At 46.3% G+C, this 13553-nt stretch overlaps 1 protein-coding gene across 12 annotated transcripts in view; it reads left to right on the forward strand.

Moving 5' to 3' along the window:
* The window catches only part of ARMC8 (armadillo repeat containing 8), a 702262-nt gene that overhangs the window by 202154 nt on the left and 486555 nt on the right, over positions 1 to 13553 (forward strand). For all 12 annotated transcript variants that reach the window (XM_086955494.1, XM_086955495.1, XM_086955496.1 and 9 more), the window contains exon 6: positions 13132 to 13224. In XM_086955494.1, coding sequence (XP_086811620.1) covers positions 13132 to 13224 — 93 coding nt within the window. The remainder of the gene's footprint in view (positions 1 to 13131; positions 13225 to 13553) is intronic.

Consider the following 13553-nt stretch of genomic DNA (forward strand, 5'->3'; position numbering starts at 1 on the left):
CCCTTTCCTTTCCATGCCGAAAGAAAAGTGTTAAAATTAAAATGGAATCAGAGGTACTACTAAACATAATTTTAGGCAGAATTCCCTTAAATTCTCTGAAAATCCCATGTTAGATTGAGCAACAACTGCAAGAACAGGGCATAGTCTTGAAATATGGACAGGTCATGGCAGACATCGTGGAACTTCTTTTAGGGTGTACATTTTCCTGCATTAAGATGTTGGTTTCGTCCAGCACCTTGTTATTGTTTCCAAAGATGCCTAGATCAGGCACCTAGCTCCCTGCATCATGAAAAGCTAAATGCTAAGACATGAAATGGGCGACAGTTTATTAGCCCATTCAGGGCTATTTAATTTAACATGAGAACAAAAGCATGTGGCTTGGTTTGTGATATTATGCTCCTGATTTCCAAGGAAATGTACACAACATTAGGTACACCAAGGCATTAATGGACGAGAAAGAATCCCATGAATATACCCTGGGTGGATACCCTTTTGTGATGGTAAAGAGCTGGAGGTAACCATTGTCAAATGAGATCTATAGATTTCATATACCTTGCTTTTTGGATTACCACCTATTTCAGTCGAACAAAGTACTTGTATGTATATGTATGTATAGGCATTTATATAATGTTTACAAACTGGTCATTAATTAACTAGTCTGTTGGATACGTTATACTTTTTCCTGTATAACCATCACCTTATGACTTTTCTCCAGGAGGCACACTGTATCTGGAAACTATTTGCCCCAGCAATAGCTCTTCAGTGACACCAGGTAGTGCCTTGCAATTCCAGTGGCTGCTCTGTCCACCCAGGATATGACAACATTGACCTAGACAAGGTGCTATTTCCTTTTTTCCACAACTTAACAGTGCGAGTCTGGAGCTTTGGCTTTAACTGAAAGATTCCTCATCAATTTCTACACTTAATTGGTTGAATGTCAGCTCCTAAGTGCTTGGGGTTCTACATGTGGTGTCTGGGGCCCAACCATGGCCCACTAGCTTGCGACCCCTGCATCTTAATGCACCCGAAGATCATCAAAGAGTAGTTATTCTTGGATCGGGTCGGTAAGCACTTCCCTTCTTCAGGTAAGTTTCCAGACCAGGATTGCAGTCCCACTTTTGAAATCTGTGAAGTGCTCCCACCTACCTCAGACTATCAATGTCCTAAGAAGGTGTCTTTTGTCAGCACATCTAAGATTGTGCGCCTAAGAATTTATTTTCCTCTCTCCACATCTTGGCCTGTAGAGAGCTGCCATATGCCCCCTCAAACCCATGGTTGTCTATTGAGCCTGAAAGTTGGCTTTTTTTTGTGGAGAGAATACCTAATCACTGTCAGCTGGGCGGCCCAGATGTTTTTTTGTATGCTTGGCAAGGCTCTTACCCTGTCATATGGCTCATTTGTAAGCTTGTTAAGTGCCATTCGTGAAAGTTTCTACCCCCACAGGAACAACCTAATATCCACTTCCAATCTTCCCCCAAAATTTGCGGGGACAGAATGAGGAGTGTTTTGAAAGGAATAAAGAAACTTGAGCAGCACTAGCATTTTAAGCATGATGCCTCAGCCCAAATAACGATTACAGAAACGATCTCAAATTTCTTATGTCTTCCCTAAACTTATCTTGCAGAGTTCATACATTTCTCTTAATTTATACCACCAGTTCCCATGTTACATGTATTCCAATGTATTTAAATCCCTCTAGCGATACTTTATGGTCAACGCAAAGATCTTCCCAACATCCTACCCATCGAGGGGAACAGTACCTAGCTTTCCAAATACCATAAGTATCTGTAGAAGTCTGCAAGCCAGTAATTTATGTTCAAGTTGTGTATAAAAGCACATTGTCCGCATATAAAGATATTCTTTTGTCTCATGGACTGTCCCACCAGTGGCTCTTTCAGGACCCAACGTGCTATTGGCTCCAATGCTAATGCAAATATTTGAGGGAGGGCACAAAACCGCCTTGTTCCCAGATGTTATTCATTTTTACTCTTGCCATTGGCTCTTTTTATAGCAGTTTCACCCATGTCATGAAGTTAGGCTCAAAGACAATTCTTCCAGTACCTGCAACATGAAGGGCTGTTCAAGAGTGTCAAAGGCTTTGGTCTGTCCTAGCAATAAGATTATAGTTGGTTCTGTGACTTTTTTGGCATACTCCATGCACCTGTATCTTGGCAGAGCCGTCTTAGATTGAATCTCATACTCCTGTTGGGCAAAAAGCCGATTGATCCTGGTGTACGAATGTGCCAACAACTTTCCGCAAATGAGTGGCCAGTACTTTTAACGAATTTGTAATCTTTACATTGAATAAAGGTATTGGTCTATAGGATGCGCATCTGTCCAGAGTCTTACCATCTTTCAGTATTGTCACTATAGTCGTTAGTCTTTGGTCATTAGGTAAACGCCCCATAGTGACTGACACCATAAGTGTATTAAAGATATGGTGTATGGGTTCCTTGCCATTCCCTTGTACGATTATGTTGGGTGGCAGTTAATCCCTGTGGCCTGATTATTGACTGCTGTATACTCTCATGAAATGTATTGTCTTGTTTTAGATTTTGGGTATTTAGGTGTCTCCTAGAACAGTTCAGTTTTCTCCCTCCTCCATTTTTCCATGCTTTATGAAGAAGTACTCTGCGAATGTTTCCTAAAAGCCTTCTATTATCTTGAACTCTTATCCCTGTCGGGGTCATCAACCATGGATCTGTATCCTCCCACGTTCCCTCTTCACAGCCATGCAGGTAGCTTCCCGGCTTTTTTAATAACTTCATATTGTTTTTTCCTGGGGGGCTAGGAAGTAACCGTGCACCTGATTTGTAACTAGGGGTTGGTATTCCTGTTGCATTAGCCTCCACTTGGGACCCAGGACCTCCCCATCGGTGAGCATGAATCCCTTTTCTAACTTAAGAATTTCAGACGCAAGCGCCCCTGCTTTTTCCCTCCTCTTTTTTTCCTGCATGAGTTAGATTTCTTGGACCCTGGTAAATGTTATAGGCCTCCCATTTTCCTATAGGGTTCTGCACTGCATTTGTTTTTCATCAAACTGATGGTCAGTGTAGGTATGTTTTTTAACCTTAAGAAACCATGTGTCAGAAGGCTCAGCCTTAGTTTACTCTAGCTTCCTGTCCTATACATTTTACCCATAGTGGTGTATGATTCTATATTCCCTTCCCAAGAAATCTGTCTCTGCAAAATGTACCTGTGTGACTAGTCTGTGCGTGAAACATCGGGGGCCCAGAGTTAAAGGTATACTGTCTTTCTCTTGAGTACTCTCACATATCTATAAAGCCCCCAGCGTTTACTAAGTTGATGAGGGTTAAGTGCCTTTTACTATTCTTGATGTCTTGCCTGTCATAATCATCTTTTACTGTTAGGTTTAAGTCACCTTCTTATGTAAAGGTGCCTTCTTGCAATGTGCAGAATAGTCCATCCCTTTATCCCTAGTGTCTGTAAATGTAACTTGGGTGGTAGATACACTGAACAAACGTTGAGACCTTCTACTTTAGTGCCACAGATCACCCCTGATCTTAAATAAAATGTTATCCCACCATAAAGAGGACCAATTTGTTAATGAGGATCTCTGCCCCCACTTTGAATCAGACGTGAAGCTCGATTGAGCTAACACTTTGTACCCCCCTCTCTCCAGGCCTATGCAACTATTTCCCTTTAAGTGGGTCTCTTGTAGCATGACTAGTACTGGGGCATGCTTGTTAAGGTATTGAAGGACCATACCAAGTTTGATTTAACCCCCCCATGCCATTAACATTACAGGATAGTGCACTTAAGTGTCTTAATGGTGGGTTCTCTGGGTCTATGGGGCAATGTGTGCTCATATTTAATTCTTCCTGGTCCATGACCTGCTCCCTTGTAAGAGTCTGGAGCCTGTGATACCTGCTCAAATGAAGATACCAATCAATCACAACTGATAGAGCAATTAAACTCAATTCACCTCCTCCTACCCTACCTCCCTATGATGCAGGCTTCCAACTGCCTGCCTTCAAAACTTGCAGAGTGTCTATTCGCCCCTATACTCCATGTAGGCCTGTACAGCAAACAACAGTTGTTGTGGTAGCTAGTCTTGATTTCCCTGGTAGCTCACACCATCCTTGTTCTTCAAAAAGGGGTATGGAAAAGAAGGGGGAAGGGAATCCATATTGGCATTCCCAGGAAACACCTTAGTGCTTACTCCACTAAGGGCTTGTATAATTAGTCTGTTGTTCGCCCTCCCTCTCGTTCTGTAGGTTGCATGTCCTTTCTTCCTCTGCCTCTGCCTCTCACTCATACTCATAATTTGCTTTTTTTCCCTTCTGGGTTTTTCCCATTTAGTCACAATCAGAGTTTATTTTACCCTTCAAGGCAAGTCAGTTCTCATGTCTCTGGATGCTGTTGACGCCATCGTCTCAGACATCTAGATCTTTCGTTATTTCACTAAGTTCTTTCCAGAGTCTTGCTGCCATGTACAAGAGCTCCTTCCCTATCATATGTTCACCAGCATCCTGATCAACATTGCGTCTTTGTTGTTGCCTTTTGGGCTTGGTTAGCTACCAACTATATGCCACCCCTCTATATCCCCGTAGGTTTTATCTGATAACCTGTTTTCTATTCTAAGTTGACTAGGAGCTTTGCAAGGAACAGCATCATGTATGTGAATTCCCTGCTCTCGTAGTTTCTTGTTGACCTCATTAAAGCTGATTCCTTGCCACTGTGCATTCAAGATAATGTCTGGAAAGATCCTGATGGTAGTGCTTTTGTACCGGTGTCAAGATGCAGTGGCAAAGAAAAGCCACCTACAATGGGCATTCAAAAAAAAAAAGTTTGCACATTTTCATATGAAGAGGAAGCTTGGTTTGTCCTGTTCACCATTACAAGATGGCTTCCACCTTTATAAATTCACTAAGTGGTCTGAGGCCTTGGTCTGCTGTTGTGTAGTTGCCACTAATCAGTAGGAATTGCATGTTTGAGGGCAACATAAACTTAGGATGGTGCTAGACTGATTCCATGCACACTCGAAGGATATTTTGTCCCCTGCACCAGCTAGTCGCACTGCCACTGTTAGCCCCCACTAAACCTGAACAGGGAGCGAACAGTTCTGGCAAACACTGAACATTGCAACTCTGTTCCCTCAGGAACTGTGGGGACAGACTTCAAACTTTCGCTCAGTCAATCGTGCTTTCTTTCGCTCAGAGAAATATGCTAAGAATACACAGAGGGGCGTTTTCAATATTTATTGAACCGTAGTGATTCTTGTGTAGAATATATGAGTGGCGATGATAAATAGACAGAAGCAGATAAAAGTTATGAGTGTCAACACAGAGAATAAAACAGAGTTCCATAATCATGTTACAACAGGTTTTATATGGATACACATAAAAGATTTTAACAATCGAGTGTTCCCAAAGGATGCTAACGCTAACCTACATGTGTAGGGTGTGAATGAATTTCGCTCTATATAAAACTTTATAAATAAATAAAATAAATATGTTCTGCAAAGAAAACCTCCTTCTGTATGATCTAACCCTTTACCTGGTGGGTAAGAGTGTATGACCCCGTCCTGGTCACGAACAGGACACCACTCTCGGAGTTATCAGTCAGCTACTAGGCGAAAGCTTCTGCACCAAGGGACCGCTCAAGATCAGCAGAAGTGTCTTTACTTTTATGATCTGTATTATAAATGGATAGAATAAAGATTAATTGAAATTGAAGTGTCTCCTCTGATTATACTAGGAAACAAAAGACTATAGAAAGAAAATGGCATCCTTGCCTCAGGCCGAGATTGTAATCGAGCAACCATTGTATATGGATGTAATAATAAACGCACTTGTATTACACATGTGAAAGGCCTTGCACCTAATGCCAAGGCAGAGTGAGAGTATTAATAAATTATCTCAAGCTGTCATCAATAGTATTAAATACATTGATGACTAACAGCTACTTGCAACGCGTAGGACAATTTTATCAAACACAATGTCTACGATGATTTGTGAGTAGAACCCAAAAAGGTATTTGTAGGATTACCATCAAAAGCTTGTGATGATCAATGTTATCATTTGGTCATCCAACCAAGGTAATAAAGTCTCTTGATCATTGAGACCATATTCTTACCTTGTACCATAGTCGGGTCACCGCCCACAAATACTATTAGACCAATTGATATCAATCTGATGGGTTAAAGGGCAGTGCAAAAAATCATAAAGGTGGTGGATTTTAAAAGAGGATAGAGGACAAGAAAAATAATTTTATTAGGGATCTGGCCTCCTACTAGTTAAAAACAAGAACAGTGCAAGAAAGCAGTGTTAAACAAATAACTGCATAGGGGCCAACATGTTTCAGCCTGAATGGGGAGGACCCAAGGCTTTCTTCAGGGCCTCTGTTCTGGACGTTGCTACTGCGAAGTGATTATGTCACGCAGAAAGTACAGTGACAAAAGGAATAATCAAGTAAAAAATCAAAAAGGATATGGTAATATCGTTGCATATCCTCCGTGTCAGTAGATGATTAAATGCATCTGGAACAACAAAACATAAAGCAAACATAGTATTCACAATAAAACATGTCCCACTCATTCTCCTCCTAGTGAGATCAAAAGAAAAATAATAATGACACTCACCCAGCACGACCGGGGATCGTACCTCACCTCACCTGGACACATACTCAAGAATAATGAGGCCACGCTCTAGAAAAGTAAGGATACGGGTGCATGATGCAAATGGGTGGAAAAAAACGAATTCCTCTCTCCTCTGCACAAATATAAGCACTCCTGTCGTTATCCTTAACTTAGTGTTCTGTTGTCATTCGAGTACCCTCAAATTACTAAGGGCTCACACCTCTCACGAGGTCTCTCGAACCGAGGCCTGTACATTAATGGGCTTGGTCCTGATCATCTAGCCGAATATCAAATAAGCTTTATCTGTTTGCCAAAAACACTAGGCACGAGACACATGATCAAAGTCTCAAACACATCTCTATGATACCATTACCCTCTTGCGACATCTAAGCATACCTGTCCGTCGTTGCCTCTGGCAGGTCCCGAGTTTGGGGGAGGCAACGAACGGAACAGACGCAGCGAGTCAAATAGAGGATAATGTCAATAAAGCGCCCAATCACTGCCGCGCTCTCAAGTTAAAAAAGAAACGTCTTTTCGCGCACCTGTATTCAAAAGTTCCTTATAAAATAATGACGATGGTTGGCTAGTACAATGATTTGAAATGCAAGCTTAGAAACGGCTTACCCCATTGAGCCCCGACTTAATGGGGTAAGCCGTTTCTAAGGGGTTGCAGCACTGATCCAGAGGTATCATGCTTTCTCCTCTCACCCCATCTGTTTGAACCGCTTATGAGAAGTTGGCCTGATATGTGATGTCCACTATTCTAGTGGGCACCCTGTATTAGTCCAAACAATCCTTATGGTGATGGTTGTAAAGTCAACCTTATAGACCAGCTATCCTAGTGGTAGCATGGACAAAGCAGTCTTAGGCTAAAACTTCAGAGAGCATGTGAAGCCAGCTGTTTTACCATATGTAACCCCTTGAATACCAAATGAAAGGACACCACACAGGTTATATATAAAATATATATGTATTTATTACTAACACAACCCCTCTGAACTCTTTATGAGGTCAGAGGCATAAGCACATAACAAGATACTTAATTATCATACAATAAGTTGCACAAAATACAGTCGAGCCCTAGGGGCGCTGCAAACCATATATTAAAATTGTGGTATAAGAACCACGTCACGAACAAGGAATAGGCCTAGTGAATCGCTGGGGCTACACTGAACTACCAAAAGGTTAGGAAGCAGGAGGCTCACGGGAAGCGTGTGCAGTGTCTAAACACACACGCGGGTTCTCATAGGGATACAATGGGAACGAAAGAATTAGAAACTAGTTGATTTAGGACACTTCTGGATGGACTAGGAGAAAGCTACTGAAAACTAGGACACTTGGATAGTCAATACCCACAGGAGCACCGGAGTACTCGCGTTACCTCACCCACAGTAGCTGGGTGCATAGGTGTCAAAGTGTGTTGGGTTTCGTCGCTGAATCCTATGACGACCTGTGAAAAGAGGCTGCAGGCGACCAGGAGAGAAGTGTCCGGTTGGATCCAAGGGCGGATCGAGGATGAAGAGTACCTGAAAACAGAGGAGACAGAGTCTGGGTCACTAGCCAGTGACCAGGAAGGAACCAGACGATGTCGTGAATCAATCAGGTGATGTCGTGAAGCTTGTCTCTGCAGCCACGTGGACCAGGGGATATCGACGATGACCAGGAGCTGGATACGGACTGTCCCACGAAGGATCTAGCTGTTGGTGGTGTCGGCTTCCGGATTGGAGTCAACAAGCCTTGGCTAAGGCAACCCACGCAGGAATCGAAGATGGCTTCAGTCACAGACCAGCAAGGTCTGGGGGGGGCTTTCCCTTTTCAGGGAAGACGGGGCCAGCCTGGAGCAACCAGGCCAGCGGTGTAGATTCAAAGGTTCGTCGTCACAAAGGCCACTAGCCAACGGGCAAGTGGCCGGACAGACGCGTCAATCACAAAAAGACTAGCAGGCTCCACGTGGAACTCGTGGAGTGTGGAGGGCTGTGCGTCGGTGTAGAAGGTGCTCAGGGCTGGGGCTTCTCAATCCCCAATGCACAATTTCGAGGGTGCCTCAGAAGCTGCACAAGTAGCAATGAGCAGGTTTTTCAAGATGGCCGGTCCCACGTCTCTCGTCGCCTCCACGGGTCTCAGCTTTGCTGTGGCTGTGGATCGGGGTCAAAGAAGTCTGGAAGTCTGGTTCTTGTCAGGCTCTGTGCTCGGGCTCCGGCGGTAGTGTCGACAAAGCAAACCGCAGATCGCTGGATGGTGCCTGTTTGCACAGGGTGGTCACTCCTTGACCACAAGGGAGATTCTTCAGTCTTCTAGTTGCAGTAGAATGTCGAAGGTCCAGAGTTTCGTGCAAGTTTCAGTTCAGGATAAATCTAAAGTCTCTTGACTCAGCTCCTACCTATATACTAATCAAAGAGGCTGGATTACCTGCTAGGTCCCTCCTATGGGTGGGACCAGGGAAGGGGGTGGTTGCACCCCTTTCCCTTTGTCCAGTTTTGAGCCAGAGCTGGGGCTGGAGTGCCCCAACAACTGGTTTCAACCGGACTATGCATGGAGCACCTTGTGTGCCCCAGGCAGTGTCTCATTTCATTCAGCCCTCCCTGCCCCAATACACTATGGCCTGTCTGGGGTGGTGCTAGCACATCCCAAGACAGGAAACCTATTGTCCAAGCTTCCCTCGCTGGAAGGACTCCCAGCAGCAGGAGGTCAGACTTGTGTCTGTGGCAGCAGCATCCATTTTGTGATGCTGAGGCTCTGGTTAACTTTAACCGGGATTAAAAGAAACAACATGTCTTCTCCCTCTAGAAGGGTGGAATGCTACCCCGTCGCCAGAACTGGCGAGGGGGTAGTATTCTAAAGCTTATGACACCTTACACAACATGTTTTGATAAAGCCAAACCAAAGTTAGCATTCAACCGCGAGGTTGATAATCAATCAATCAATCAAAGCATTTATATAGCGCACTACTCACCCAGAGGGTCTCAAGGCGCTAGGAGAGGGGGGTCCGCTACTGCTCGAACAGCCAGGTCTTGAGTTGCTTCCTGAAGGCGAGGTGGTCCTGGGTCAGGCGGAGGTGGGTCGGGAGGGAGTTCCATGTCTTGGTGGCGAGGTAGGAGAAGGACCGTCCCCCTGTGGTGGCTCTTCGGATGCAGGGGACGGTGGCGAGGGCGTGGCCGGTCGATCGAAGCTGGCGTTTGGGAGCGTAGAAGTTGAGGCGGCTGTTGAGGTATCCTGGTCCTTGGTTGTGTTGGGCTTTTTGTGCGTGGGTGAGGAGTCGGAAGGTGATTCTCTTGGTGACCGGGAGCCAGTGCAGGTCTCTCAGGTGTCCGGAGATGTGGCTGCGGCGTGGGATGTCCAGGATGAGTCGTGCTGAGGCGTTCTGGATCCGCTGAAGTCTTCTCTGGAGTTTGGCAGTGGTTCCGGCGTAGAGGGAGTTGCCGTAGTCCAGACGGCTGGTGACGAGGGCCTGGGTGACCGTCTTCCTGGTCTCGGTGGGGATCCACCGGAAGATCTTTCGTAGCATGCGCAGGATGTTGAAGCACGACGAGGAGACGGCGTTGACTTGTCTGGTCATGGAGAGGGTGGAGTCCAGGATGAAGCCCAGGTTGCGTGCGTGGTCTGTTGGTTTGGGTGCGCTGCCTAGGGCGGGGGGCCACCAGGAGTCGTCCCAGGCGGAGGGTGAGGATCCCAGGATGAGGACTTCCATCTTGTCCGAGTTCAGTTTCAGGCGGCTGTTCTTCATCCATTCGGCTACCTCTTTCATCCCTTCGTGGAGGTTGGCTCTGGCGGTGGCGGGGTCGTTGGTGAGGGAGAGAATCAGCTGGGTGTCGTCGGCGTAGGAGATGATGTTGAGGTTGTGCTGGCGTTCGATGTCTGCGAGGGGGCTCATGTACACGTTGAAGAGGGTTGGGCTGAGCGAGGAGCCTTGAGGAACGCCGCAGATGACTTCGGTGGCTTCAGATCTGAACTGACTCTCTGTGTCCTACCGGCGAGGAAGGAGATGATCCACTCCAGTGCCTTCTCCTGGATTCCGACGTTGCTGAGTCGCTGCACTAGTGTACGGTGGCAGACAGTGTCGAAGGCCGCGGAGAGGTCTAGGAGGATGAGGGCTGCTGTTTCTCCGTTGTCAAGCAGAGCTCGGATGTCATCGGTGGCTGCGATCAGGGCGGTCTCGGTGCTTTGGTTGGATCGGAAGCCAGACTGCGAGAGGTCAAGGGATCCGTTAGTCTCGAGGAAGGTGGCCAGCTGCTTGTTGACGGTCTTCTCGATGACTTTTGCAGGAAACGGGAGCAGCTAGATGGGGCGGTAGTCCTTGAGGTCGGTGGGGTCGGCTGATGGCTTCTTTAGTAGAGCGCTGAGTTCGGCGTGCTTCCAGCTCTCCGGGAAGGTAGCGGTGTCGAAAGAGGTGTTGATGATGTCCCGCAGGTGGGGTGCGATGACAGCGTCGGCCTTGTTGAAGACGTGGTGAGGGCAGGGGTCGGTAGGAGATCCGGAGTGGATGGAGTTCATCATGCGGACGGTGTCTTCGGTGCTGATCGGGGTCCAGGCGCGGAGGGTGGTGGTGGGGGGCGGTGGTTCGGTCGTGGCGTGCGTCGGTTGAGTGCTGAAGCTGTTGTGTATGTCCGCGATCTTGTTGTGGAAGTAGGAGGCGAGGGAGTTGCAGAGGTCTTGCGAAGGGGTGATGTCGTTGTTTTCGGCGTTGGGGTTGGAGATCTCTTTGACGATGTTGAAGAGTTCCTTGCTGTTGTGTGCGTTGTTGTCCAGTCGTTCCTTGAATGCGGTTTTCTTGGTGGCGTGGATGAGTTGGTGGTGTTTTCGGGTGGCGAGCTTGAGGGCAGTCATGTTGTCCGGTGTTGGGTCTCTGCGCCAGGTTCTCTCGAGGGCTCGGCAGTTCTTCTTGGAGCTCTTGAGTTCGTCGGTGAACCATGGGGCTTTCTTGCTACCGGGTCTGCTAGGCGGGGTCTTCAGAGGGGCGAGGTCGTCTGCGCAGTCGCTGATCCACTTCGTGAGGTTGGTGGCCGCTTGGCTGGGGTTCGTTGCGCTGGTGGGTGGGTTCTTGCTCAGGGCGGTCGCGAGCTGGTCGGCTGTGATCTTGTTCCAGCTTCTGCGTGCAACCTGTTGCTGGTGGTGGTGGATCGTGGTCCTTCTGAAGCTGAAGTGGACGCAGCTGTGGTCCGTCCAGTGGAGTCCGGTGGCGTGGCTGAAGGCGATGTCCTTGCTGGATGAGAAGACTGGGCCGAGTGTGTGTCCGGCGTAGTGGGTGGGGGTGGTGACCAGCTGCTTGAGTCCGAGGTTGGCGAGGTTGTCCAGCAGGGTGGTGGTGTTGCGGTCGTTGTTGTTCTCCAGGTGGAAGTTGAGGTCCCCGAGGAGGATGTAGTCAGCGGAGGGGAGGGCGTGGGGGCTGATAAAGTTGGCGATGTCTTCGCTGAATTGTGTGCGTGGTCCCGGGGGTCTGTAGATGAGGGTGCCTCTGAGGGATAATGCACTTAAGAGTATATGGTATGGCTATATCATAGAACATCTATAAGGACATGGTTCCAAAAGCTGCACACAGGTTCAGCTCATGCTAGAGCCTTATCTCACATAAAACCAAGCACTCTGCCATCAGGATTGTTAAGGCCTGCCATAGGAGTGACTTATAGGTATACATGTGTCTAAATGTAATGGTAGGTATAGGGATACTATACCTAAGCAAGGGGTGATTACACGACCTTGCCCCAGCTGAGCGATCAGCCAGTTATGTCAATGTGGATGGCCAGGCAGGGGTGGCATAATACATGCTGCAGCCCCTGGTAGGCCTTGGATGCACCTATGCCCTGGGTACTTAAGGTACACTGTACAGGGGCTCACAAAGGTGACCCAATATCCAATTGGAGATGTACCTAAAGTACATGGAGTCCATTTTACAGTGAGAGTAGATAGCCTGGGGCCCCGATTAGCAGAATCCCAGGCCAACTAAGTCGAAAACCAACTAAACACTAGACAACCATATAGTCAGATATCCACCTTCCTACACCACTGTGCTGCAATACCAGCATGGAATCATTAAATTTTTTTGCAGTTAGGATACCAAAAGAATGGTCTGTATATTTATTTGTATGGCCTTATTCTAATGTTCATAATGTCCAGTGCATATTATTAACCACACCAAGCAGTAACAATCCTAAATGTTTAGCTGTGTCGGTCAACTCTTTTTATTCTTCTTTGCTCATATTCTTTACTGTCCCGCTCTGCACATTTATAAGAGGCTAAAGTCTTAAATAGGACTGTCAGATTCTTTTAGCTTATTGGGTGCTGTTTAAAGGTTTAAATAAACAAAACGGCTAATGAATGATGATATACAAATGTCCTTTCTTTTGTTATTCTTTTTTTCATATTTGTTGTGCACGGTAAATTAACAGGCAAATTGAAAGCTAATTAATAACATCTAAAATGTTTAGGGGTTCTAGTTTCTGTAATTGAGAACGCTTTCATCTTCGTGATATCTGTAAGGTATTGGAGTGGTAATTTTCTTAATTCTCTTTCCCTTCTGATTAATGTTTTTGCAGGATGCAACAGTGATTCCCCACCTCATGTCATTACTCAGCCGGTCACGGTGTACGCAGGAGTATATTTGTCACATCTACTCTCACTGCTGCAAGGTATGGGATAAGCTGTAGCAAAAACTTTCTGTGTAAATCTTAGTCTAAGTCCACTGTCGCTCTTACAGGTAACTGCACAGTCATCACCCTGTGTTTACAGTAGTTAATCTTTGTGTAGGTTTTTGATGTCTAATTTTTGGAGCTATCCCTTTCAGATGTAGCCAACCATTCATTCAGTACCTAAGGGATTACATGTGGGCTAAGAACAATCATCTTGTATCATAAACTCCAAAGATCTAATTTAAGCAATATGGTTAACATTTGGTGGGGGTGTGACCTGCCGCAAGTAAGATTGAAAGTGATTGTTTAGGTATATTTGATTTCTATCT

The sequence above is a fragment of the Lissotriton vulgaris genome, chromosome 2_1, assembly GCF_964263255.1.
Source record: "Lissotriton vulgaris chromosome 2_1, aLisVul1.2, whole genome shotgun sequence".
Classification (NCBI taxonomy): domain Eukaryota; kingdom Metazoa; phylum Chordata; class Amphibia; order Caudata; family Salamandridae; genus Lissotriton; species Lissotriton vulgaris.